Here is a 26,406-nt window from a genome sequence, read left to right on the forward strand (position 1 = left end):
ATCATTAAAATGAATGTTAGTGAAATAGACAAAATCCTCGGAAGAGTTCCATCTGGATATGGCAAAAACAAAAATTCATTCAGACTGTGTTTGTGACGAACAGGTTTGCAGTCCCTCTAACATCCCATCCAATTTTCATATCCATTGAAAGTTTGAAGAATAGGAAGAACAGCATTCTTTTCTCATATTCATATCACTCACAGGAAATACACTAGCATGGTTAGAAGATTGGCTGACTGGCAGGAGGCAAAGAGTGGAAATAAATTTGGCCTTTTCTGGTCGGCTGCCGGTAACTATGGTGCTCTACAGGGGTCGGTGATGGGACCGCCTCGTTTTACGTTACATGTCAATGATCTGGATGATGGAATTGATGGTTTTGTGCCCATGTGGAATGTACAAAAATAGATGGAGGGGCAGGTAGTGTCGAGGAAACAAGGAGCCTGCAAAAGCACTTGGACAGATGGAATATAGTGTAGGGAAGTGTATGGTCATGCACTTTGGTATAAGAGATAAAGTTGTAGACTATTTTCTAACCGGAGAAAAAATTCAGAAATGAGAGGTGTAAAGGAACTTGGATGTCCTAGTGAATTGAATTATTACTTACATCCTTCACATACATGAGAAGTAAAAATCTTTACGTTACGTCTCTGAATGTGCAACATACAATTTATATTAATTTGTAATAAATAGAATGTACAACAGGACACTCAATATAACATAGAAATACAATTGTATCAGCATGAATTAAACAGTCTGATGGCCTGATGGAAGAAGCTGTCCCGGAGCCCGTTGGTCCTGGCTTTTATGCTGCGGTACCATTCCCCAGATGGTCGCAGCTGGGACAGTTTGTGGTCGGGATGACTTGGATCCCCAGTGCAGGTTTCCCTAAAGGTTAACTTGTAGGATGAATTAGTAGTAAGAAAAGCAAATCCAATGTTTTTCATGCAAGAGGACTGGAATATGAAAGCAAGGATGTAATGTTAAGGCTTTATAAGGCACTGGTCAGACTGCACTTGGAATATGGGGAGCAGTTTTGGGCCCCTTATCTATGAAAAGATGTGCTGGCATTGGAGGAGGTCCAGAGAAGGTTCATAGGGGTGACCCCTGGAATGAAAGGGTTATGAGAAGCATTTGATGGCTCTTAGTCCGTACTCAGTTTAGAACAATGATGTTGGGGGGAGATCTCATTGAAATCTATTGAATATTGAAAGGCTTAAGGGTGGATGTGGTGAGGATATTTTCTATAGTGAGTCTAGGACCATATGGCACAGTTCAAGAAAATTGAGTACAAGGATGTCACTTTAGAACAGAAATGAGGAACTTCTTTAGCCAGAGGGTGGTTAATCTGTGGAATTTGTTTCCACAGATGGCTGTGAAGGCCAATTCATTGGGTATATTTAAAGCAGGGGTTGATAGATTCTTGATTAGTCAGGGTATCAGAAAGGTTATGGGGAGAAGGCAGGAGAATAGTGGAGCAGACTCAATTGTCCAAATGGCTTAATTCTGTTCCTGTGTTGTATGGTCTTCCCGAAGTCATAGAACAATTAAACATGAACAAAGGGCCTTCAGCCCAATCAATTCACGTTGACCATAGTGCCCACCCAGTCAGTCCCAAGTCCAAGCCCATATCCCTTATAGCATGTCACCTATTCAAGTGCTTCATAAATAATACCTGCCTTAACCATTTCATTCCATATATTCACCGGCCTCTGCGGGAACTGTTGTCCCTCAGTTCCCTTTTAAATCCCTTCTCACCCTAATTCTATGTCCCCTAGTTTTGAACTCCCTTACCCTGGGAAAAAGACTGTTACCACCCACCTCAATTATGCCTCTCATAATGTTAAATGTTTCTGTAAGATTTCCAATCATTCTCCAAACAATAAGGAACCAAAGCAACACACATCTGGTGAACACAGCAGGCCAGGCAGCATCTCTAGGAGGAGGTACAGTCGACATTTCAGGACAAGACCCTTTGTCAGGACTAACTGAAGGAAGAGTTAGTAAGAGATTTGAAAGTGGGAGGGGGAGGGGAGATACAAAATGATAGGAAAAGACAGGAGGGGGAGGGATGGAGCCAAGAGCTGGACAGGTGATTGGCAAAGGGGATATGAGAGGATCATGGGACAGGAGGTCCGGGGAGAAAGACAAGGGGGGGGAACCCAGAGGATGGGCAAGGGGTATAGTCAGAGGGACAGAGGGAGAAAAAGGAGAGTGAGAGAAAGAATGTGTGTATAAAAATAAATAACAGATGGGGTACGAGGGGGAGGTGGGGCATTAGCGGAAGTTAGAGAAGTCGATGTTCATGCCATCACGTTGGAGGTTACCCAGATGGAATATAAGGTGTTGTTCCTCCAACCTGAGTGTGGCTTCATCTTTACAGTAGAGGGGGCCGTGGACAGACATGTCAGAATGGGAATGGGATGTGGAATTAAAATGTGTGGCCACTGGGAGATCCTGCTTTCTCTGGCGGACAGAGCGTAGGTGTTCAGCAAAACGATCTCCCAGTCTGCGTCGGGTCTCGCCAATATATAGAACGCCACATCAGGAGCACCGGACGCAGTATATCACCCCAGCCGACTCACAGGTGAAGTTTCGCCTCACCTGGAAGGACTGTCTGGGGCCCTGAATGGTGGTAAGGGAGGAAGTGTAAGGGCATGTGTAGCACTTGTTCCGCTTACAAGGATAAGTGTCAGGAGGGAGATCAGTGGGGAGGGATGGGGGGGACGAATGGACAAGGGAGTCACGTAGGGAGCAATCCCTGCGGAAAGCAGAGAGAGGTGGGGAGGGAAAGATGTGCTTAGTGGTGGGATCCCGTTGGAGGTGGCGGAAGTTACGGAGAATAATATGTTGGACCGGAGGCTGGTGGGGTGGTAGGTGAGGCCCAGGGGAACCCTATTCCTAGTGGGGTGGTGGGAGGATGGATCTGTGAGAGTCAGTAGGCTTATAGTAGACATCAGTGGATAAGCTGTCTTCAGAGACAGAGACAGAAAGATCTAGAAAGGGGAGGGAGGTGTCGGAAATGGACCAGGTAAACTTGAGGGCAGGGTGAAAGTTGGAGGCAGAGTTAATAAAGTCAACGAGCTCAGCATGCGTGCAGGAAGCAGCGCCAATGCAGTCGTCGATGTAGCGAAGGAAAAGTGGGGGATAGATACCAGAATTTTTTTTTTATTTCAAAATATACTTTATTCAAAAATAAATATATACAATAAACCATTCAATAACTTTTCATCCTTTACATACGTTTCCATTATAGTCAGTACATATCCGTGTTTATAGCCACCCACGTGGCACTCCAGTAGTTCAGCTTACCATATCATTGTTGAGGGGTATACTCCCCACCCCCTCCCACAGCTGGAGAAACCTATACTGTGGTCCTTCCCCACCAGGCCCTTGCGGTGGCTGCACCGAGTTTCAGTGCGTCCCTCAGCACGTACTCCTGCAGCCGAGAATGTGCCAGTCGGCAGCATTCTCCCACAGACATCTCCATGTGCTGGTAGATCATCAAGTTTCGGGCCAACCAAAGAGCGTCTTTCACCGAGTTGATGATCTGCCAGCAGCACTGGATGTTGGTCTCCATAGGCACGGAACATAGATTGTTCCAGAAAGCCAACAAAAAGGCAGGCATAGCTAGGATCCATACGGGTGCCCATAGCTACACCTTTAGTTTGGAGGAAGTGGGAGGAGCCAAAGGAGAAATTATTAAGAGTAAGGACTAATTCCGCTGGAAGGAGCAGAGTAGTGGTAGAGGGGAACTGATTAGGTCTGGAATTTCCCCCCCCCCCTTGTCTTTCTCCCCAGACCTCCTGTCCCATGATCCTCTCATATCCCCTTTGCCAATCACCTGTCCAGATCTTGGTTCCATTCCTCCCCCTCCTATCTTCTCCTATCATTTTGGATCTCCCCCTCCCACTTTCAAATCTCTTACTAACTCTTCCTTCAGTTAGCCCTGACGAAGGGTCTCAGCCTGAAACGTCGACTGTACCTCTTCCTAGAGATGCTGCCTGGCCTGCTTGCGTTCACCAGCAACTTTGATGTGTGTTGCTTGAATTTCCAGCATCTGCAGAATTCCTGTTGTTAATAAGGAACCTAACCTGGCCAACTTCACCCTGTAGTTCAGAAACTTACCTAAAGCTGGAGAATTCAATATTGGGTCCAGAAGCTTACAAACAGGCTCTGACAGAAGGTGAGTGTTGTTCCTCAAGCTTGTGTTGAGCCTCGTTATGTCGGTGCAGTGGGCCACGGACTAAAAGTGTGTCGCCCACTTCCCGGTCGGTACACTGGAGCGGCGAGGTAGCAGTTCTACGAGCTGGATCTTTCGGAATATTTTCAGCGTTCTCTGTTTGAATGTAACAAGCGATTTGCTGGAGGAGTTCAGCGGATGAAGCAGCGTACTTGGTGCAGGGATTAGACCCGAAAATTCGGCAACTCCCTACAATTCATTCCCTTCCCCTCCCCCGCCCACCAGAGACTGCTCGACTCGCCGAGTTCCTCTTGCATGATGTGTCTTGTGATGAAGGGTCTCGGCCTGAAACCTTGACTGCTTGCGTTTTCCTACAGATACTGCCTGACCTGCTGAGTTCCTCCAGTATTTTATTCGTGTTCCTCCGGTAGAATTGTTTGTTGCCCTAGATTCCAGCATCTTGTGACTCTCTTCCTACTAATCCAATTCTGACATCCAGAATTTGGGCTCTCCATCTCCAGCGGTGTTTGGCTGTGCTTACAATTTTTGCTGGTAAACCGCCCTCGTTGAGGAAAGGATCCAAGCTAGCGATGCCTACATCGCGCACCGCAGCATCCTTGCAAACTAACTGTCACTCAAACGTAGTCCCGCCTCTTCTCCACCAGCATTGGATGACGATGCGAGTCCGCGGTTTATGTGTTGATAAATACGCTGTCAATTAAAAGTGACTTTGTATTTTCATTGGTTCAACGTCTGCTCACCGCTAATTTTCTATTGGCTGAAGTCGCTGACAGTCAGGTGTTGGGGCGTTTGTTTCCGGCGCGTTGGCCAGGTGATGTGACAAGAGGCTGCAGAGGGCATTGCGGCGGCGAGAGCGGTCTGGTAGGTGCAGTGTGGTTGTCGGCTGCGCTAGTGGCGTGGTTTGGCGGCGGGAAGGGTTTCTATAGCCCGGGTATCGCCAGAGGTTGGCTGGGGGCGGGTCTAGATGACGATCCGGGCTGGGCTCACCAGAGCACGCCCCCCAACCACCTCTGCCCCATTTTCCCGTCACCTCATCCAATGTCCCAAACCTTCTCCCTCCCCAGCCACCGTCCACCGCAAACGCTCGCCCCTTCGCCTTGTCTAACCCCCAAGCTCTCGCCTATCTCCCGCCGACGAGACGGGGTTCACTCAGCATTCACCCTGCTCCGGACCCGACCGCTGTCTTCTTCGCCCTTTGACTCCCCACTCCAGCAACCCCTGTCATGTTCTGACAAGCGCCAGCTGCAGCCCCTGTTGCTCTCTATCCTTTGACTCATGACCCTGTCTCTGTCAGTGTTAGTGCCTCAACCTACCTATCACCCTCTGACTGCCTGACTTCAAATGTCGTCTCTCCCTGCCTTTTGTCTCTATATTTCACCTCCATTCCCCTTCACGCTCCCGCTCCTACCCCCACCACAGAATCTCAACCCCCTACTCTCCAACGTGTAGTCCTGACCATTTCATGCATCCCCTGTCATCCCGTCATGCAACCTGCAACCCCACCCTAATGCTGATTGTGCCCATGTTATTGCTTGGTTCTGCAGAATATGCAGGACTCTGCGTTTAAGTGGAAGTTTGAAGCTGACACTTAGCTAGGTGGTCTGTAGTCTTGTTTTACTCTACAGCAAATGGACCACACTTTGTTTCCTTAGCTTTACTTCTGGGATCTAAGCTCTTTCTGTGTAGACATAATACATTGCAGTAGAACTTATTATTTACAGAGCTGCTTGTTTTGTTAAGAATAAGATGAAAAGTGATCAGAAGATTACGTTTACCATTGACTGATTATGTACTTGTGAAGAAGATTTTCCAAAATTGAGTTGAGGATGAGGTTAGCCACCAGGTAATTTGGGCAAAAGGGGTAAACTTTGCTGACAGTTGAAAGTTTTTGAGAATACATTGAGAACAGGCAGAGAATTGGAGTAGGCAGCGCTGCCTGTTAGTCAAGTGTCACCTTTTAGGTCTGTCAGCAGAGGTGCATGTAATAGTACAGTCTGATTGTGTTTGCATGGAGAATGTGAAGAAAAAGCTGAATCCTCAGAATACTGCTTTAACATTGTGTCAGCAGGAAGCTGAGTGGATTGTACTACTGTTTAGTCCAACTGGTCAAGTAGCTAGCCACCTAGCACCCCTGAACTTCTTGCGTTATTCTCCTTTTACGCTTTCTCTCTCTCTCTTCCTCTATTGCCCGTGCACCCACCTTCCCTCCTCTCCCCCACACACCCACCTTCCCCGTGCTACGTGCATTTATCTAACACTTGCAAGTAAACACTTCTCCCCTCTCCCCTCTCTATTCTGACCTTTGCCCTCTTTCTTTCATTCTTGAGTAACGACTTTGGCCCCAAAATGTCAACTGTTTATTTCCTTCCATAGATGCTGCCTGACCTATTGAGTTCCTCCAGCCTATTTTGTGTTATTGCCATCTGACTGTGCACATTAAATAAAACAACATTCTTCCTGACTGCAGTTCACCCTCAATATGTATATCACACTCAGCACATAAAGCAAAATATTGCAAAAAGTAAGTTAATAAATAAAATTCAAAATTAGTGTGAAATGCACAGCACAGGTAAACAATAAACTGTATAGTAAACAGCTTGCTGCCCTAGTGACGAGACCTTGATGGTGGTAGAGTATTCATTGGTGTCACAGCCTGGGAGTGGAGGGAGGGTGGAGAGAAGCTGTTACCCGGTCTGACAGACCTAGTCCTGATGCTCCTGTACCTCTTTCCTGATGGTAGTGTGTTAAAGAGATTGTGGGATGGGTGGTAGGGATCCTCGGTGATGCTTTAGACTCTTCATATACGATGTTTCCGGTGCATATCGTAAGTGGGAAGGTGGGGTAGTCGGACAAAACACTCTCGATGATGCTCCTGTCGAAAGTTCTTAAATGGGGGCAGGGAGCCTCGCATGCCTCAAACTGCTGAGAAAGTGTAGATGCCTCTGCCTTCTTAACTAAAGAGGAGCTGTTGTGGGTCCAGGTTAGATCATCAGGTATGTGCACACAAAAAAATTTGGTGCTCTTCACTGTCTCCATGATAGGGCGATTGATGCGCAGTGGAAAGCAGTCGACCTGCAACTTGCTGAATCCACAGTAATATCATCTTGTCCATGTTAAGACTCAGGTTGTTGTTTTTGCACCATTTGACAAACCTCTCTACTTTCTCTTTGTATGGCAACTCATCATTGTTGCTGATCAGACCAGCCACTGTAGTACATCAGCGAAATTAATGATGCAGTTTTAGCTGGATCAAGCAGTGCAGTCATGAGTCAGCAGTGCACAACACTATTGCTCAATCTGATTGAGCTTGAGATATTGCTGCCAACTCAGACTGACTGGTGTCTTTCTGTCAACAACACCAAGATCCAGTTACAGAAAAAGGTGTTGTCCCAGCATGGACAGTTTGTCAACATTAGTCTGGCTCCAGAGATCAAGAAAGGGGAGAGAGGTGTCCGAAATGGACCAAGTGAATTTAAGAGCAGGATGGAAGTTGGAGGCAGAGTTGATGAAATTGACAAGCTCAGCATGGGTGCATGAAACAGAACCAATGCAGTGGTCAATGTAGCGCAGAAAGAATTGGGGAGTGTCACCAGTGTAGGCTTGGAACAGGGACTGTTCTATGTAGCAAACAAAAAAGTAGGCATAGCTGCGGTCCATGGAATGTAGGAGGAGGTGAAAGAGAAATTGTTGAGTTTAAGGATCAGTTCTGACCGATGGAGGAGGATGGTGGTAGAGGTTAGGTCTACTGTCTAGAGAAAAACAGGGCCTTCTTGATGGGGGATAGAAGTGCACAGGGACTGGGCATCCATTGTGAAAGTGAGGCAATCAGGGCAAGGGAACTGAAAGCTGTTGAAGAGATCAAGAACATGTGAAATGCCATGGATGTATGTGGGAAGGAACTGAACTAAGGGGGATAGAGTGGAATTGTTATCTCCAACTGGTAATTTTTCTCCCTTCCCCCATCTCTTCTTTTGCATTCCCCATTTTGGCCCTTCTCTAATGCCTTCTCCTACCTGACTATCACTCCCCTGAGGTGCCTCCCCCCTCATTCCTTTCCCCATGGTCCATTTCTCCTCCTTCAGCCTTTTACCTTTTCCAGCTAACACTTCCCAGCTTCTCACATCATCCTCCCGCTCCGCACCCAACTATCTAACCTCTCACCCAGCTTCAACTGTCACCTTCTACTTTGTACCCTTTCCCCCACCACCTTGTCCTGGCTTCTTCCCCCTTCCTTTCCAATCCCAATGAAAATCTCGGTCTGAAAGACAAACTCTTTAATCCTGTCCTAACATGCTGCCTGAAATTATTATCAGCAAGGTTTAAGTTTATTGTCATTCAACTGCATACAAATACTGTATGCGGCCAAATGAAATGGCATTCTTAGCATATTTAGCATACTTTGCTTTCGTTGCAGATTTCTAACATATACATTTGTGTTTTTCAATTTGTTTTTTTTCTGGTATTTACTATGTTGGTGTCATATCTTTGCGTGTCTAGTGCAACAGAAGACTTACTATGAAGCTGCTCTGGTTATATTGGACATTTTTGAGCAGGCACAATAAGTATATGACTTGCATGAAGAACTGAGCTTTGTATTGTATGCAGCCGTGTGACTTCTGGGGCTTTGCATGGCAAGGTTATAACGTTTCCTGTTTTATTTCCCTCCTCCTTTTGCATGCATTTTTAAATGTGTACTTTATTAGTCAATTGCTGGCATTAATGATTTCTGAACACTTAATCTATAATAGTTAGCTGCCCTAAATGCCAGCAGTGTAACAGGCAATACCAAATAATAACAGTTGATTAAAAATCAGAACTGTTTAATTTTGGTGCAGCTTCTTTCTGGAATGGTGAGGCATGTTAAATTGCATAGCCTTGTTTTCTGAAAGAAATTGGGTGATAGAATTGGCAACTAAGTGTGAAATTGGTTATGTGTAACTCAGTGCAAATAGTGGTGGAAGATTTCCCCTTCTTAGAAGAATGATGGTTTTCATTAGTCATTTTTGTGTTACCATTCAAAAATGTCAGAAATTACTCCCTTCAGGTTCACAAATTTATGTGGTTTGTACTGATTTACTTTAATTTATCTAATTTCATTCACTTGGCCAATATAATCTTGAATGTTGAGACAAATTTTGCAGTGAATACAAACCCTGGAAAGAAATTCCACAGCTCTGAAGCTATCTGGGATAGCTTCCCACCCCCTTTTCTTTCTACATCTTCCATTTTGAGTTTGTATTTGATAGACTGCATTTGTGCATTGGCATGAGGTGAGGTTACCTGCAGGGACCTGCAAAGAAGCACTGTATTTGCTTTTGTGTATTAGAGGGATGAAGACAATGCTGAAGGTTGAACTGCAAACTTTTCAAATCGTCCAGATTGCAGGCTCTTCACCATGTACCCTCTTTTGTCAAAGTTCCATCATCCAGTGTCATTGATGTAAATGTGTTTCCGGAAAAGCACTGCTGGAAATGACCCAGTGAGATGAAGACCTGCAGGAAATGCCCTGCTGGATGTGTTCAAGATGGTTTCAGTTATACACTACATTGCTGTCCTATTGTTTTCTGTCAGCATGTGACCAGCATGCTTAGTTCCCTGCTCCATGCTCTCTGGTACAATTTTATTACTGTGACTACTTTTATTGGAATTGAGACAAGTTTGAATAAATAGTCAGCAACCACCGGCTTATGCTGAAGTAACAGCAGCAGACATCCCACCTCTCCCGGTAGTTCCGGGAGTCTCCTGCATATCGATAGTGGCTCCCTGATGCCCGGAAGTTATATACAATATCCCAGAAATCGATTTTTTTCGAGAGGGAGAGGAAGAGCGAGCATCCTGATTGGTCTCTCTTCGTGCTAAGGGTGGTCCCCAACCACCGGCCTGCGAGGAAGCAATATGATTTGGTGATATGAAACGATATGAGTCAGCTACAACTTTCCTCATTCCCGGTCACGCACTGTTGGATTTTAACGCACGCGAGGTCATCAGTGACCCAAGACGTGCAAAGGAATGGGTCCGTGACCCATTTGTGAATGTCCCCAGTGAATCATCCATGTCAGCGTGGGAGAAAGATCAACTCCTCGAGCTTGCAAATGACGGTGGGCTGAAAAGTATGTTTGACATAACATCTCTGCCGGTATTCTGGATTAAAGTCAAGGCTAAATATCCTGAGATAGCCATGAAAGCACTGAAAACGTTGCTTCCATTTCCAACATATTTCTGCGAAGCGGAGTTTTCTGCAATGAATGCAACAAAAACTAAATTGCGGAATAGACTGGACATTAGGAACCCCCTTCGAGTATCGCTGTCTTGCATCACCCCTCGATAGGACCATCTTGTTGCAGGAAAACAAGCCCAGGGCTCGCACTGATTCAGCGATATTGGTGTGTTGCAATGATTTTATATGTTCATACGAGGAAAATATGCGCTGTTTGTTTCATATCCAAACATTACTTAAAATGTTATGATGCTATTGACTTATAAGTGACTTATAATTCAGTGGTCCCCAACCTCTGGGCCGCGAAGAATACAGCGGTGGCAGGAACGCACCCAGCACATCTTTAAGAAAAAAGCTGAAATAAGCAAGCTAATTAATTAGGTGCCACCGGGCACGTAAATGTTGGCCCAGATCAGAGGCGATAGGCGATTGCCGATTGCGTCATCTCTGATCTGAGCCGACATTTACGTGCTGGGTGAAACCTAATCAATTAGCTTATTTGGACTTTTTTCTTAAAGGTGTGCTGGGTGCGTTCTGGCTACCGCTGTACCGCTGCATTCTTTGCGGCCCGGAGGTTTGGGACCACTGTTATAATTGACTTATCAGTACGTTCATGCGAGGAAAATATGCGCTGTGTTTAATATTAAATTTGTTAGATAAACCCCTTTAGAAACGAAATTGAGTGTATTAGCCACTTATAAGTGACTTATAGTTGACTTATCACCTATATTCCGGTTGTGATTAACACCTTGCTCCCCCCCCCCCCCCCCGGGTTGCCGGTCCGCAAGAATATTGTCAATATTAAACCGGTCCGCGGTGCAAAAAAGGTTGGGAACCCTTGATTTAAGCTAACTGGCTAGCTGCCAAAGAGCTACGCTATTGATGTCCCACATGGTGAGGCCAAACTCCCTGTAGACTTGCTTAAAGTTGTAATTGAATAAACATGATAATATAAGCATATATTTTAATGTCACATTTGCTGCATATACCCAACTTGGTTTACAGATGAGACAAAATCACTAAACAAAGTATTACATACACCCTTGGAGTCGACGGGGGTGGGGCGGGGGTGCTACCTCCCTGAAATTAGTTTTTGCAGGGTGGGATGTCTACAGCAGGTTTTCCTAAATATGTGCTGTATGTTTATTATGCAAGAAGATTGGCTTCACAATTGCACAAGGGACTCCACTTTCTCCTTTATCAAGTTGCACAATTCACTTAATTGGGGACTTTGATTTCACTTAAGATAGGTGGTAGTACTGCACTTCTTTTGTAAATTTAAAGCATTATATTCCTTCCAGGAAGAATTGCATCAGAACACAGCTGATATAATGTAAACACACAAGTACCCAAAGTGCATTTTTTTGTGCAGGTGAAGGGCACTCAAGTATTGTACTAGAGAGAATCAGAATCAGGTTTAATATCACTGGCATATGTCATGAAATTTGTTGTTTTGTGTCTGTACATTGCAATAGATGGTAATAAGAACTATGAATTAGAATAACAAGTATAGGAAAAATAAGTAAGTAGGGTGCAAAAATAGAGGTGAAAAAATGCTGAGAATGTGTTCATTGTCCATTCGGAAATCTGATGGCAGAGAGGAAGAAGCTGTTCCTGAAATGCTGAGTGTGTCTTCAGACTCCTTGATGGCAGCAATAAGAAGAAGGCATGTTCTGGGTGGTGGAGCTCTTTAATGATGGATGCTGTCTTTTTGACCAGTAAGATGCTCACCCTGATCAGCACATCCTAATGTAACAAAATTGTGGAGTTGCTTCTTGGGATGAATATGTTTAAGAATTATCTGTGATGACATAGATTTTAAAAACTGCGCATGTGGAGAAATAGTTATGTAGTGAGGGAAGAGACCCTTCAGCGCACCATATCTACACTGACCATCTGGTACCCGTCTATGCCATCCCCATCTGGTACCCATCTATGCCTTACCCATCTGGTACCCATCTGTGCCATCCCCATCAATCCCAGTCCCCCAGATATTTTAGTAACCTAATGTACCCCTTAAATTTCCCCCACCCCCAGTTCTTCCACACCCCTCATCCAGAAGAAGGGAGAATTTATACATGGCTGGAATGTGAAGAACACCCACAGTGAAAGCCCAGTGGCCACAGGGTTCCTGTGCAAACTATACACAAGACGGTACAGGAAGTTAGGGTTGAACCCAGATCACTGGGGCTGTGATGCAGCAGCTCTAAACCGCTGTGCCACCTAATAATTGAGCACCTTGAAAATAATAATAGTCCTGAACAGAATCAGCATGAATTTAAGAGAGGAAAGCTGTGTTTTACTGATCTGGAGATTTCTGAGGATATGACAAGGAAAGTAGTCAAGGGAAAACCAATGATTGAGGTATATTTGTGTGTGAATGTTCAGAAGACTCTCTAAGATCCTGTACAAAATTTCTCCCAATATTGGAGTGCATGGACTTTGGAGTGATATCCTAATATGGTTTGAGAGTTGCTTATCAGACAGGAAACAGAGCAGCAATTAAAATAGGTTAGGGGTAAACCATAGGGATCAAAGTTTTTCACAGTCTGTCAACAATGTGTCTGAGGGACCAAATGTCATATTTGAGGTTTGTTGATGGTAGTAAACCATGTGAATCTAAGAGTGTGGAGGAGGGTGTAAAGAGGCTTCAGGGGATTTTGGATAAACAATTGAGAACAATGCAGATGAAATACGGTGTGCGGAAAAATGTGAAGTTACCATCTCTGCATATAATCAGAAAAGTAGAAATTTTTTTTTAAAATGGTAAGGTTTAGTAATTTTAATATTCAAAAGGACCTCTGTGCTTATCCAATTCAATTCAAGTTTAATTGTCATTCAACCATACATGAATATTCATAAATGTAACCAAACGAAACAATGTTACCTCAGGAGTCGAGGAGCAGAACAGAGTACCAACAGTCATACACAGCACAAAGCACACACAAGATAGCAAACACAAATGATATCACAATCAAGCAATAAAAGAGTCTAAAATTCACGCCATCAATCTAAGGTTGATCACAATAGAGCTTGTCTTCTGCCAAGTGAACACTAGGAGGGCAGCGCTGTCTCCTGTCCGGGTGCACCAGCTCGGACCCCTCTCTCCTGGTGGCTGTAAACAGGTGACCCCGAGGCTTGAGGTCCTAATTCCATTGAGTGGTGCCGAAATAAGAGTCATTGAAGGTCAATGTGTAGGTGAAACAAACAGTTCTGAGACAACATGGTTAACATGTAACTCTTGTTACACAAAGACTTAAATATAAGTGAGGAACTCTTGTTGCAGTTGTTCTGGGCCTTGGGGGTGGAGGCAGTGAGAGCATTGTATGCAATTTTGGTTCCCTTGCAAAGATAGGAAACACCTATTAGATGGGTCCAAAGATTGCGACTTTGCTAAAGAATAATTTGATTCGTGGTTACTACACCAATCCACCTAGCTACTTTTCCCTGAGTGATGTCAATTTACTTGAGTTTTTTGGTCACCAGAGAAATGGTAATACAGCTGGTGCATGATAATTAATTGCATTACTATTGTCAAGCTTAATGATTGAACTACATTGTTCAAATTGAAATCTGCCTGATGTTAGTGGGACATATATGTTGTCTTTATTTGTCGCCTTATCCCTGACTGGTGTGAATCTTTTATTATCTGAGGAACTATCACTCGAGCCCAATGTGGACCAATCACCAGAGGCCATACCAGTCCCATCCTTATCATGAAGGAAGGCCATTGATGAGACAGTTTAACATGGCTGCATCTAAGATGCCATGCTGAGAAATTCAGTAGGCATACTGGTGTTTGCAATGAGCCCTCAGTGAGCACAACCATTATTCTTTGTGCAAAGTACAAATCTAGCCAGTGAAACAATTCAGCTTGATTTAGTCTGAATGCAGCTCCTGCCAGAGCATGCATTTAAGTTGAGTGGTAAATTCGAAGGAGATGTGCAGAGCAATCGTTTTTACTCAGGGTTGTAGATGCCTGGAATGTGCTGGCAAGCTTGGTGGTGGAAGCACATATGGTGGTGGCCTTTACAAGGCTTTTAAGTGGATATGTGAATAAGGAAGGATGTGTTTCAGGCAGACGGTAATTAATTTAATTTTTAATTTGTGGTATGAAAACCTGTTCCTGTCTTGTACAATTCTTTGTTATAACTGATGTGTCACTTAAAAGCACTGTTTGCAACACTTCTCATCAATTTTTAAATTTATCCATTTTTCAGGATGTGATCATTACCAGAAAAGATGGCATTTATTGCCTTTCTTTAATTCTCACTCCAGGTGATGGGGAAAATAAAAACTCTTGGTACTAACGGTATCCCCATCTACCCAGTGCTGTTGCCTGCTCAATAGTATGTGAATGTACCTCCGCCTAAAAGATTATTTTGGTCCCTAAAAATAACTTGACATCACCATTGGCAAAAGTTGCTAATCTTGTCAATGACTCTTGCATCCTGAAAAACATATAAACTAAAGAAGAAAGATGAAAGTGTTTCCAGTGCAATTGAGTGGCACCTATTAAGGAATAGAAAGAGCCAGAGTTTGAGGTAGATTAGGGGCTAGACATCTGGAAGCTCAGTTAATAATAGTTGGGTAATGGAAATTAATAGAAGAATTTGGAGGAGAGAGTAAAATAGCTGGCCAATTAGTCGATCATTGCCAGACTTGAAAGTAGCTGGAATATGAGTGAGGAATTAAGGAATGTTGTGCAGATCAAAGTAGGAAGTCAAAGTTGAGTTGTCATATACGCAAATATATACATGCACAAGTGCAAACAAAGACTTACTTGCAGCAGCATCACAGACACATAGCATCGTGTAAGCAGTATTCATAATAAATCCAAATATAAATTTTACACAATATTTTACTAAGAAGAACACGATTAAAACAAGAAAGTATATTTTAGTTCAACATGATTGAAATCTTGGTGATAGTTGGGATATTGGGGTGGAAGCTCAGCTCCAGGTTATGAACAGCTGATCTAACTAGGAACAGTGGTCAAGTGAAATCGTTAATGTGAGAAGAAAGTTTGAGACGGGCACCAAAAACACTAGATTTTCGATGCTAATTTAGAAGAAATTGAAACCTGTATGAGACAGTTCTGCGGAAAACCTAATCTAAAGTGCTCCAGTGAATATATAGCCTGCGGACTCAGCAAATGTCTTATCAGAAAATTCAAAGCATTGTTGGTTCATATCGAATTCCTGCATAAGCATGTAGAGGAAGTGCAGATTAGTTCAAGACTTGAGCCATTTTTAACATGAATGTACATGTGCTTACGACAACAACCTACTTGTAGACTGCATGTGACTGTTCTTACCTGTCTTGTATTTTCAAGATGAGAGTCTGCCCACAGTATTTTCCTTTGAAGATATAAGAGTAGAAGTGATTTGGGTGAAGAGTCGGGAACAATCCATAATTCATGGTACTGCATGCTTTCAGAGAAAAGTAAAAGCCGCTGACTGTGCCTGTTGTGTTTCCATACTGTCGAAGAGATTGGAATTTAAGCTAACGATTGAGAACTTGAATTATTTGTGGTTTTTGTTTTTTTTTTCTTTTCACCTTCCACCCTTGTATTCTGGACAAGCACCCTACCTTATGGGAGGATTTGACAAAGTGAACTGAAAAGAATGGGGCAGAATGAAGCTCACCATGCGGAGGATTTAGAGGTACATCATTGAAAATGATTTCGTGGCTTGCATATAAGATGTTGTGAAGCTTGTTTTTTATTTTGCTGGGTTTAGGAGGGGCTTGGCTAAGAATTGGCGTGTAAGGAAACCTATAGGGTTTATCTAGCTTTGAGCCTCCGAGTTATGTGACCCTGGGTTTAATGAATATCCTCACTTGTAATATGTATATGACGTAATTTAGCTAGGAGCAATTATGTTGTTTGAATGGTCCAATTAGTTTCTGATCGATCCATGTATGATTTATTTATTCCTAACACTCCATATTTCTGTCCTCCTCGCGCATATTGACCTGGAGCCTGAGTTTTCCATCTTTATATCTGCACTGTACGACTGCTGCAAAGTAACAAATTTCATGTCATATAAGACAGTGATAATAAAGCTGATTCTGATTCAAAGTGTACTTATTATCTAAGTGTGTATGCAGTATATAGGGCAATGCGCACAGAATACTGGAGGAACTCAGCAGAATATTTATTTAATTGTGTTCTCTTCATCTAGTTTTAGGACTTGCATGAAGATCTGATCATATTTTAGTTCATATTTATGCAGAAATAGAGAAAATTCTGCAGGGATTTTAGCACCATTATATCTTTTAACATAGAACATAGAAATCTGCAGCACATTACAGGCCCTTCGGCCCACAATGTTGTGCCGACCATGTAACTTACTCTAGAAACTGCCTAGAATAGCCCTCTATTTTTCTCAGCTCCATGTACCTATCTAAGATCCTATTGTATCAGCCTCTACCACCTTTGCTGGCAGTGCATTCCATGCACCCACCACATCCCCCTTGTACCTACTTCCAAGCACCTTAAAACTATACCCCCTCATGTTAGCCATTTCAGTCCTTGAAAAAAGCCTCTGGCTACCCAACAATCAACTCCTTTCATCATTTTGTACACCTCTATCAGGTCATCTCTCATCTTTCTCTTGAAATCACATGGGAAATGACTGTAAAGATAGTAGTGGAGAATACAGTAGAACTGTTGGAAGCTGTCTTCATTTATTTTCCCCTAGCTCCTGGAAATAGGAATAGATTTTCCTCAACAATTGAAAGCTGAGATTCCTGGAACTGGAGTCTGCCACTGTTGTAAATGACCAATGTGAGTGCTCTTTGTGGTGTAGGGCCATGTGTTATCTCAATGCAATGTGCTCATTGCATCTTCTGAAGATCATTTGACTGCTCATTTCTAGTGTCACAGTTAGTGGGTTTTTTCTTAATGTTCACTGAGGGAGCAGGAGATTTGTTACAATGAGGCATTAACATTGACCTTGAATGACTCTACCACTGGTCTTTGATCTTTTTTATACTCCTGGATTTTGAGTAATTTCTTGAGGCATTTCCAAGGCATACTCTCTTGGTAGTGGACAGAAAGGTTTAGCAATTAAAAATAGTTGAATTTCCAGAAGCTAGAAATAGAGTGGATACTTGGAGGGATTGTATTACAATTCCCTTTGTGTCTTCACTGAGAATTTTGACATTGAGCTGAAGCTTACTTTGTATCATTGAATCTTGGCTGAGCTCATTGTGTGGAAAGATACAGTATAATTTAAGGCTTGATCAGCAGCCATCCTATATTTTCAACATTCATTTGATCCCAAGCTATTGAATACACTGAAACTACCAAAACTATGTCTTTTACAAAACTGTATTCTGAGACATGACTAAATTACTTTCTATTTGCTAGAAAGTCTATCTTGATAAAAAGGTGAGAGTTAAGGAAATGAAAGTGTCTGTCTAAGAATAGATTAACACGAAGTGTGGTAGAGAATTAGAATTTTGATTGAGCAGTCAGATAGATTAGAAGAGGAAAATCCCAGGAGGAAGTATGCACTGCAGCTGAGTAGTGGTGAGAAAGTGCTGATCAAGTGAACTGATTTATTCTGAATGATGTTTAAGCCTGTTGGCTGTTGTCGGTAGGAGAGAATTCCATTGCATTCCGGTTTTGTTCCTTGTTGATAGGTTTTGGGACACCTGGTGGTGGGCTATTGCAGAATAGATTTCAATTCAAGGGACACTGGAAAATTGAGTTCAGGTGAGAAAGATTTAAGTTAAATTGAGATTAAATTGTTGAATTGAGTAACTCACAGAAAGGACTAAATTGCATATTGGGGTAGGGCAAGGGAGAGGCAGGGTTTCGATGAGTAAATATAGTCGGGGAATGATCGAATGCATGGTTACAATATGGATAGTAAGTATGACAGGAGGTGACAAAACATCCGGAAACAAGACTGATCTATCTGTAAAGGCAGTGTCATGAAAACAGTTAATGAACACATTAAAGATTCTTTAAATGTTATATTTATCGTAAATTGCACGGTACAGGTAGAAATTAATGGTCAGGATTGAGTAATCACTAATGAGGCAAAGATAATGAGGATAAACTTCTAGAGTATAGTTGGACATCTTCGGACGCTTGTAGAAACAACCAAGGATCATCCCATTTTAGATTGGGGTTTGTGAAATGTGGTAGGATCAGTCTGAGTGCAAAGCCTGGATTTAAAATAAAAAGGTCTGAAACTTAAAGATATTCACAAAAGCAAAAGTTAATTTGATTAATGTGCATTCAAAACATTAAAATGCAAGAGGCTAGGTAAATGGGGAGGAATTTATGGAATTGCTGTAATACTCAAATGTGAAACTAATAACTAAAATAATGGAGATTGAAGGATCAGTGTAGATGGGTGCTGGATGATTGACACAGACTCAGTGGGCTGAATGGGTATGCCACAATTATGAAAATTACTGGTCAGAATATTGGAAACGCATTTAGAAGCCAGCAAAGGATGATTAGGAAAAAAATGGTAGTAATTAGATTATGAAAATGAACTAGCAAGAAATATAAAAGCAGCCAGTAAGAGCATTGGCAAGCATCTAGAAAAGTAGATAAAATCTTTGTTTCTTGAAAGATAAGATGGAGGAATTAATAATGAAGAGGAAATGGGTGCGACTTGGAACAGATATTTTGTACAGGTCTTCATCGGGAAAGGCAAGTAAAACATCCCTGTAATAGTTGAAAATGAGTGAGAAGTGGGAAAGGAATTTGACATAGTAATTATCATTCGATAAATGTGTGAATTAGGAGCATGAGTAGACCAGTCTTTTCCATGTGTCTGATCTGATTATAACTTAAAATTTTAATTCTCATTTACCACCTGTAACCTTTCATCTCCCTTTCTGTCTACACTCAGCAAAAATATTCAAAGACCTTGCTTCTCCATCCTTTGAGCAAGAGTGTATTAACTCACCATGCTCAGATAAGGCCAGAAATGTTTTACCTTGGCTATTTTAAGCAACTTATCCGCCATGGTGAAACACTTTCTTCACATTCATCCTTCAGGGACCTCTCAGCTCCTTGCATTATTTCAGCTGTTGCCACTTGTTGTTTTGTACTCCAGATGGAAGCTCTGTCTGTCCAATCTTTCTTCAAAATAAAAACAAACTAATGGGACAAAACTCTGAACTGGATTTAAGGATTCTAATGCACTCTCTGGGAGTGTACTTTAGGCACTTGCCATCCTCTGACAGAAACTAATCCTCTGCAAATCCCATCTACATTTCATTACATCTTACAATAGGTCTCTGTTCATTAGTTTTATCAACCTCTAAAATGGGGAATTGTCTTCTCCATCCTACCTATCTATACCCCTCAATTTTATATATCTCTGTCATATGCACTATGAACTACTTCCATTCTTGGGGAGAACTGGAGATCCTCTCCATTTTCTCCTCAAGACTGAATCACCTCTGCACCCTCTTCACTGCCGTCTCAACACAGAATCTTATCTCAGTGTTGGTAGCAGTAGTTGTTACTTGTTGCAAAAAAGTGGGGAGATTTAAAAAGCAGTGCTTACTGCAACTTTCTGTTCAGTTGTAATTTGATTGGGTAATTAGGCAATTGGAAAGGGCCAGTAAAAGGTTAGGTTTAAGTGGAGAGGCTAGTGTGAATGGACAAGGTTAGAGTGTGGAGCTGAGGCTCTGTCTCAAAGGTCGGAAGCTAGGATGAGGTTTCTGTCAAGTTTCTCCTATTACAGACATCCCACCTCTCCCGGAAGTTCCAGGAGTCTCCCGCATATTAGTAGTGGCTCCCTGATGCCCGCAAATTATACACAATGTCCCGGAAATTGAATTTTCTGAGAGCAAGCGTGAGAGAACGCGTGAGAGAGAGCGAGCGCAAGAGCAAGAAAGCAAGCGCGAGAGAGCGAGCGCGAGTGAGACAGCGAGAAAGCAAGTACGAGAGAGAGAGCAAGAGAAAGCGAGCGCGACCACGAGAGAGAGCGCACGTGAGAGAGAGTGAGAAAGCAAGCGCAAGAGCGAGCGCGAGAAAGCAAGCGCGAGAGAGCGAGGGCGACCACGAGAGAGAGTGCGCGTGAGAGAGAGTGAGAAAGCAAGCGCGAGAGAGAGCAACCACGAGCGACAGAGCGTGCGCGATAGAGAAAGAGCGAGAGAATTCCAAAAAAAGTCAGAGTGGCAGTGTTCCAGAAAAAAATAAAACATACGTCACCCCAGACTACACTAAAGTGTACCCCTGCCTAATAGGGGTCAAAAATAATGACAGTGTTGCTGGCTGCACTGTTTGCAACAGTGACTTTTCTATTGCCCATGGTGGGTTAGGACTGTAAAAGACATGTTGAAGTGAGTTTAACAGGTGTCATTCGTTCATTAGCGTAGCTAACGTTGTTTAAACTAGCTGGCCAGCTGCTAAGGAGCTACTTCTATTGCAGACATCCCACCTCTCCCGGAAGTCTCCCGCAAATTGGTGGTGCTACCTCCCTGAAATGAGTTCTTGCAGGGTGGGATGTCTGCTATTATTGCATTGGCAGAGCAGCAAGATTGGATCCTAGGACAGTGGCGTGCTCCTCTTGCATGACGTGGGAGGTCAAGGAGACCTCCAGTGTGTAGGAAGTGCATCTGGCTGTGACAACTTAAGGAACTGGAGCTGGATGGCCTATAGGTTATTCAGCAGAGTGGGAAGTTGATTGACAGAACCTACAGGTTGGCAGCCACACCTAAGTTGCAGGAGGCAGGAAGCTGGGTGACTGTCAGAGTGAAAGGGAGTAGGTAAACAGTGTAGTGTATCCCTGTGACCATTCTCAACAAGTACTACGTTAAAAATGAGGTATTTTGCACATGCTGGAAATCTCAAGCAACATCATAGTCATAGTCATACTTTATTGATCCTGGGGGAAATTGGTTTTCATTACAGTTGCACCATAAATAATAAATAGTAATAGAACCATAAATAGTTAAATAGTAATATGTAAATCATGCCAGTAAATTATGAAATAAGTCCAGGACCAGCCTATCGGCTCAGGGTGTCTGACCCTCTAGGTGAGGAGTTGTAAAGTTTGATGGCCACAGGCAGGAATGACTTCCTATGACGCTCTGCGCTGCATCTCGGAGGAATGAGTCTCTGGCTGAATGTACTCCTGTGCCCACCCAGTACATTATGTAGTGGATGGGAGACATTGACCAAGATGGCATGCAACTTAGACAGCATCCTCTTTTCAGACACCACCGTGAGAGAGTCCAGTTCCATCCCCGCAACATCACTGGCCTTACGAATGAGTTTGTTGATTCTGTTGGTGTCTGCTACCCTCAGCCTGCTGCTCCAGCACACAACAGCAAACATGATAGCACTGGCTACCACAGACTCATGGAACATCCTCAGCATCGTCCGGCAGATGTTAAAGGACCTCAGTCTCCTCAGGAAATAGAGACGGCTCTGATCCTTCTTGTAGACAGCCTCAGTGTACTTGGACCAGTCCAGTTTATTGTCAGTTCATATTGCCAGGTATTTGTAATCCTCCACCATGTCCACACTGACCCCCTGGATGGAAACAGGGGTCACTGGTACCTTAGCTCTCCTCAGGTCTACCACCAGCTCCTTAGTCTTTTTCACATTAAGCTGCAGATAATTCTGCTCATACCATATGACAAAGTTTCCTACCGTAGCCCTGTACTCAGCCTCATCTCCCTTGCTGATGAACATACACAAAATGCTGGCAGAACTCTGCAGTTCAGGCAGCATCTATGGAAATGAATAAACAGTTGACATTTTGGGCCAAGACCTTTCTTCAGGACTGGAAAGGAAGGAGGAATAAAGAAGTGGAAGGAGGGGAATGTGGATAGCTAGAAAGTGGTAGGTGAAGCATGGGCATAGGAAAGGTAAGGGGCCAGAGAGGAAGGAATGGGTGATAGGAAAGGAGAGTGGAGCATAGGAGAAACAGGTGAAAGAGGGGAGCCAGCAAAGGTGATATGCAGGTGGGCAAAAATAAGAGGCTAGAATGGGAATGGAAGAAGAGGGGAAGGCGAGGGAATTTTACCGCAAGAAGAAATTGATATTCATGCCATCAGGTTGGAGGCTACCCAGATAGAATATAAAGTGTTGCTTCTCCACCCTGAGGGTAGTGTCATTGTGGCACAAGAGGAGGCTGTGGACAGGCATGCCAGAACAGAAATGAGAATTGGAATTAAAATACTTGGCCACGGGGAAGTTCTGCTTTTGGTGGGTGGAGCGGGTCTCACCAGTGTACAGGAGGGCACGCCGTGAGCACTGCACACAACAGATGGCCCCAGCAGATTTGCAGGTGATGTGTCGCCTCACCTGGAAGGACTGTTTGGGGCTCTGAATGGAGATGAGGGAGGAGGTGAATGGGCAGGTGTAGCACTTTGGCCGCTTGCAGGGATAAGTGCCGGGAGGGAGATTAGTGGGCAGAGACGAATGGACAAGAGAATCACAGAGGGAGTGATCCCTGCAGGGAGGGGCAGGGGAAGGTTAAGATATGTTTGGTGGTAGGTTCCCTTTGGAGATGGCGGAAGCTGTGGAGAGTAATGTTTTGGATGCAGAGGCTCATGGAGTGGTACGTAAGGACAAGAGGAATTCCATCTGTGTTAAAGCACCAGGAAAATGGGGTGAGCGCCAATATATAGGAAATGGAGGAGATGCGAGTAAGGGCAGCATTAATGGTGGAGGAAGGGAAACTGTTCTTTGAAGGAGGAGGACATCTTTGATATCATGGAAAGGAAAGCCACATCCTGAGAACAGATGTGGTGGAGAAGAAGGAACTGAGAAAAGAGGATAGCATGACAAGTATTACCACTTTGGATAGTGTTGGGGGGGTGGGGAGGTGGAAAATACCCTACCAGGACAATCTACAGTGATCAAGTCTCTGGCACATTCTGGCTCTGTGATTCAAAAGGGAAGGGAGGTGAAGCGGAGAGCTGTAGTGAAACAGGCAGGAGATTCTGTTGGTGTGCAAGAGACTTCTGAATGGTATATTGCCTCCCAGGTGTCAGGGTCAGGAAATTTCAGATTAAGTCTACTACATTCTTAAGGGGGAGTGTGAGTTGCCAGATGACTTGGTACATATTGATACCAATGACATAGCTAGGAAAAGGGATGAGGTCCTGAAGAGCAAATAAAGGGAGCTGGGAAGGAATATAGAAAGAAAAGCAGGACCTCGAGGACAGCAATCTCTGGACTGTTACCTGTGTCACATGTCCGAGATGGAAGGGAATAGGATGATATGGCAGATGACTGTGTGGCTGATGGTGCAGGGAGGAAGATATTTGATTTATGTATCATTGGGATCTTTTCTGGGCAACATATGATTTGCACAAAGGAGATGGGTTACATTTGAACTCGAGAGGTACCAAAGTCCCTGCAGGCAGGCTTCCTAGATCTGTTGAGAAGGGTTTAAACCAGGTTGGCAGGGAGTCATAAACCAGAATGATGGGTCAAATGATGGGCAGTTTGTATAAAGGTAGATGCAACATGTAGAGAAACCGTGGGAATGATAGGCAATGGATATGGCATAATTGCAGTCAATTGGATGGGTTGAAATATGTTTAATGAAAGAACTATCAGAAACAAGTGTGATGAAATTGAAGTGCGTATTTCCTTGTGGTCATTACAAAGACTTAGCTGTCACAAGGGCAGGAACATCTGGGGTTTAAATATTTCGAAAGGGGTGTGGTGGGAAGTAAAAGATGTGGGGCATGACTTTACTAATTGGGGATAGTAGGTAACGTGGTGAATGTGCTGTATGGATTTTAGCAAGGAATCTAACAAGGTTCCCCATGGTAGACTCATTCAGAAAGTCACGAGGCAAGGAATCCAGAGAAACTTGGCTGCATGGATTTGGAATTGGTTTGCCCATAAAAGGCAGATGATGGTTGTGGATGAATTGTATTCTGCCTGGAGGTCCATGACCTGTGGTGAATTGAATGAGAAAGTGGAAGGGTGGGCTAGTAAATGCAAATGAATAAAGGTTGGTGGATTTATGGATAGAGTAGAAGGTTGTTCATGGTTACAAAATGATATTGATAGGATGCAGAGCTCGGCTGAGAAGTGGCAGATGGAGTTCAACCTGGAAAGGAGTGAAGCAATAGTCTTTGAAAAGTCAAAGTTGAAGGCAGGGTACAAGGTGAATGGCAAGGTCCTGTACAGTGTGTAGAAAGAGGGAAATAGGAATCTATAGTCTGAGATCTCATAAAGTTGTAGCGCAAGCGGATAGGGTGGTTAAGAAGGTATATGGTGTGTTAGCCTTCGTTAGTCAGGGAGTTGAGTTCAAGAGCCATAAGGTATTGCTTCAGCTCTGGGAGTATTGTGTTCATTCTGGTCTCTTCATTAAAGGATGTGAAAGCTTCAGAGATGATGCAGAGGAGATATACCAGGATGCTGTTTGGACTAGTGAGCATGTCTTATGTGGAATGATTAAGCAAGCTAGGACTTTTTAAAGGAGTATACGAGGTGATGTGGTAGAAGCATAGATAGCGAGGACAGTCAACACCTTTTTCCCATGGTGGCAATGGCTGATACGAGAGGGCATAATCAGAATCAGAATCAGATTTATTATCACTGGCATGTGACGTGAAATTTGTTAACTTAGCAGCAGCAGTTCAATGCAATATATCATCTAGCAGCGAGAGAAAAAAAAAATAAATAAAATAAATCATAATAAATAAACAAGTAAATCAATTACGTATATTGAATAGATTATTAAACATGTGCAAAAACAGAAATACTGTATATTAAATAAGTGAGGTAGTTCCAAAGCTTCAAAGTCCATTTAGGAGTCGGATGGCAGAGGGGAAGAAGCTGTTCCTGAGTAGTTGAGTGTGTGCCTTCAGGCTTCTGTATCTCCTACCTGATGGTAACAATGAGAAAAGGGCATGCCCTGGGTACTGGAGGTCTTTAATAATGGACGCTGCCTTTCTGAGACGCCACTTCCGAATGATGTCATGGGTACTTTGTAGGCTAGTGCCCAAGATGGAGCTGACTAGATACGTAATCTCCATGGCTCTTCACACGGTTTTATACCACAACATAAACACCTACGTCAGGATGCTGTTCATCGAATATAGCTCAGCATCATTCCCACAATCCTAATTGAGAAGAGCCTGGGCCTCTGTACCTCCCTCTGTAATTGGATCCTCGACTTCCTAACCGGAAGACCACAGTCTGTGCAGATTGCTGATAACATATCCTCTTCACTGACTAGCAACACTGGCGCACCTCAGGGGTGTGTGCTTAACCCACTGCTCTATTCTCTGTATACACATGACTGTGTGGCTAGGCATAGCTCAAATGCCATCTGCAAATTTGTTGTTGATACAACCATTGTTGGTAGAATCTCAGGTGGTGATGAGAGGGTGTACAGGAGTGAGATATGCCAACTAGTGGAATGGTGCCGCAGCAACAGCCTGGCAGTTTTAAGGTAATTGGAGGAAAATATACAAGGGATTGTCAGAAGTAGGTTTTTTTTTTACAGATTGATAAGTGCATGGAACACTTTGAAGTGGGTGGAGTTAGAGGCAGATATGTTAGGGACATTTAAAGGCTCTTAGATAGGTACATGGATGAAAGGAAAGGAAGGGCTATATGGGTGGGGAGGGGTAGATTGATCTTGGAGCAGATTAAAGGTTTGCACTCCATTAAGGTTAAGGGGCATGCTCCAGCTGCTTCAAGCTTCATGTCTGAGGGCTCACGTTCGTTCTAAATGCTGTTTGCTTACTTTTTTTGTTTGCACAATGTTTTTCCTTCTGTACGTTGGGTCTTTTTTTTGAGCTCTTTTGTGGAGACGAATCTCAAGGTTTTATAATGTATGCATACTTTAATAATGTGTCTTGAACTTTGAGCTGTGTTCTTAAAGCAGGAACTACAGGTCAGTTAAATGACACCTGTAATATTTCATTTTAATGTCAGATTAATCCTTCATATAGAAAATCTCAATACAATTGAGCTGTCAACAGTTTTATGAAAGTGAAATGGTGTTTGAAGATCAGAATTTTAATA

At 43.4% G+C, this 26,406-nt stretch overlaps 1 protein-coding gene across 8 annotated transcripts in view; it reads left to right on the forward strand.

Moving 5' to 3' along the window:
- The first annotated feature begins 5,005 nt into the window (after positions 1 to 5,005).
- The window catches only part of pnpla6 (patatin-like phospholipase domain containing 6), a 196,591-nt gene continuing 175,190 nt past the window's right edge, over positions 5,006 to 26,406 (forward strand). For 6 of the 8 annotated variants that reach the window (XM_072248096.1, XM_072248099.1, XM_072248098.1 and 3 more), the window contains exons 1-2: positions 5,006 to 5,062; positions 16,003 to 16,084. In XM_072248096.1, coding sequence (XP_072104197.1) covers positions 16,046 to 16,084 — 39 coding nt within the window. In that variant the 5' untranslated portion in view covers positions 5,006 to 5,062; positions 16,003 to 16,045. The remainder of the gene's footprint in view (positions 5,063 to 16,002; positions 16,085 to 26,406) is intronic. The other 2 variants (XM_072248101.1, XM_072248097.1) reach the window with 2 other exon arrangements.

The sequence above is a fragment of the Mobula birostris genome, chromosome 32 (assembly GCF_030028105.1).
Source record: "Mobula birostris isolate sMobBir1 chromosome 32, sMobBir1.hap1, whole genome shotgun sequence".
Lineage (NCBI taxonomy): Eukaryota > Metazoa > Chordata > Chondrichthyes > Myliobatiformes > Myliobatidae > Mobula > Mobula birostris.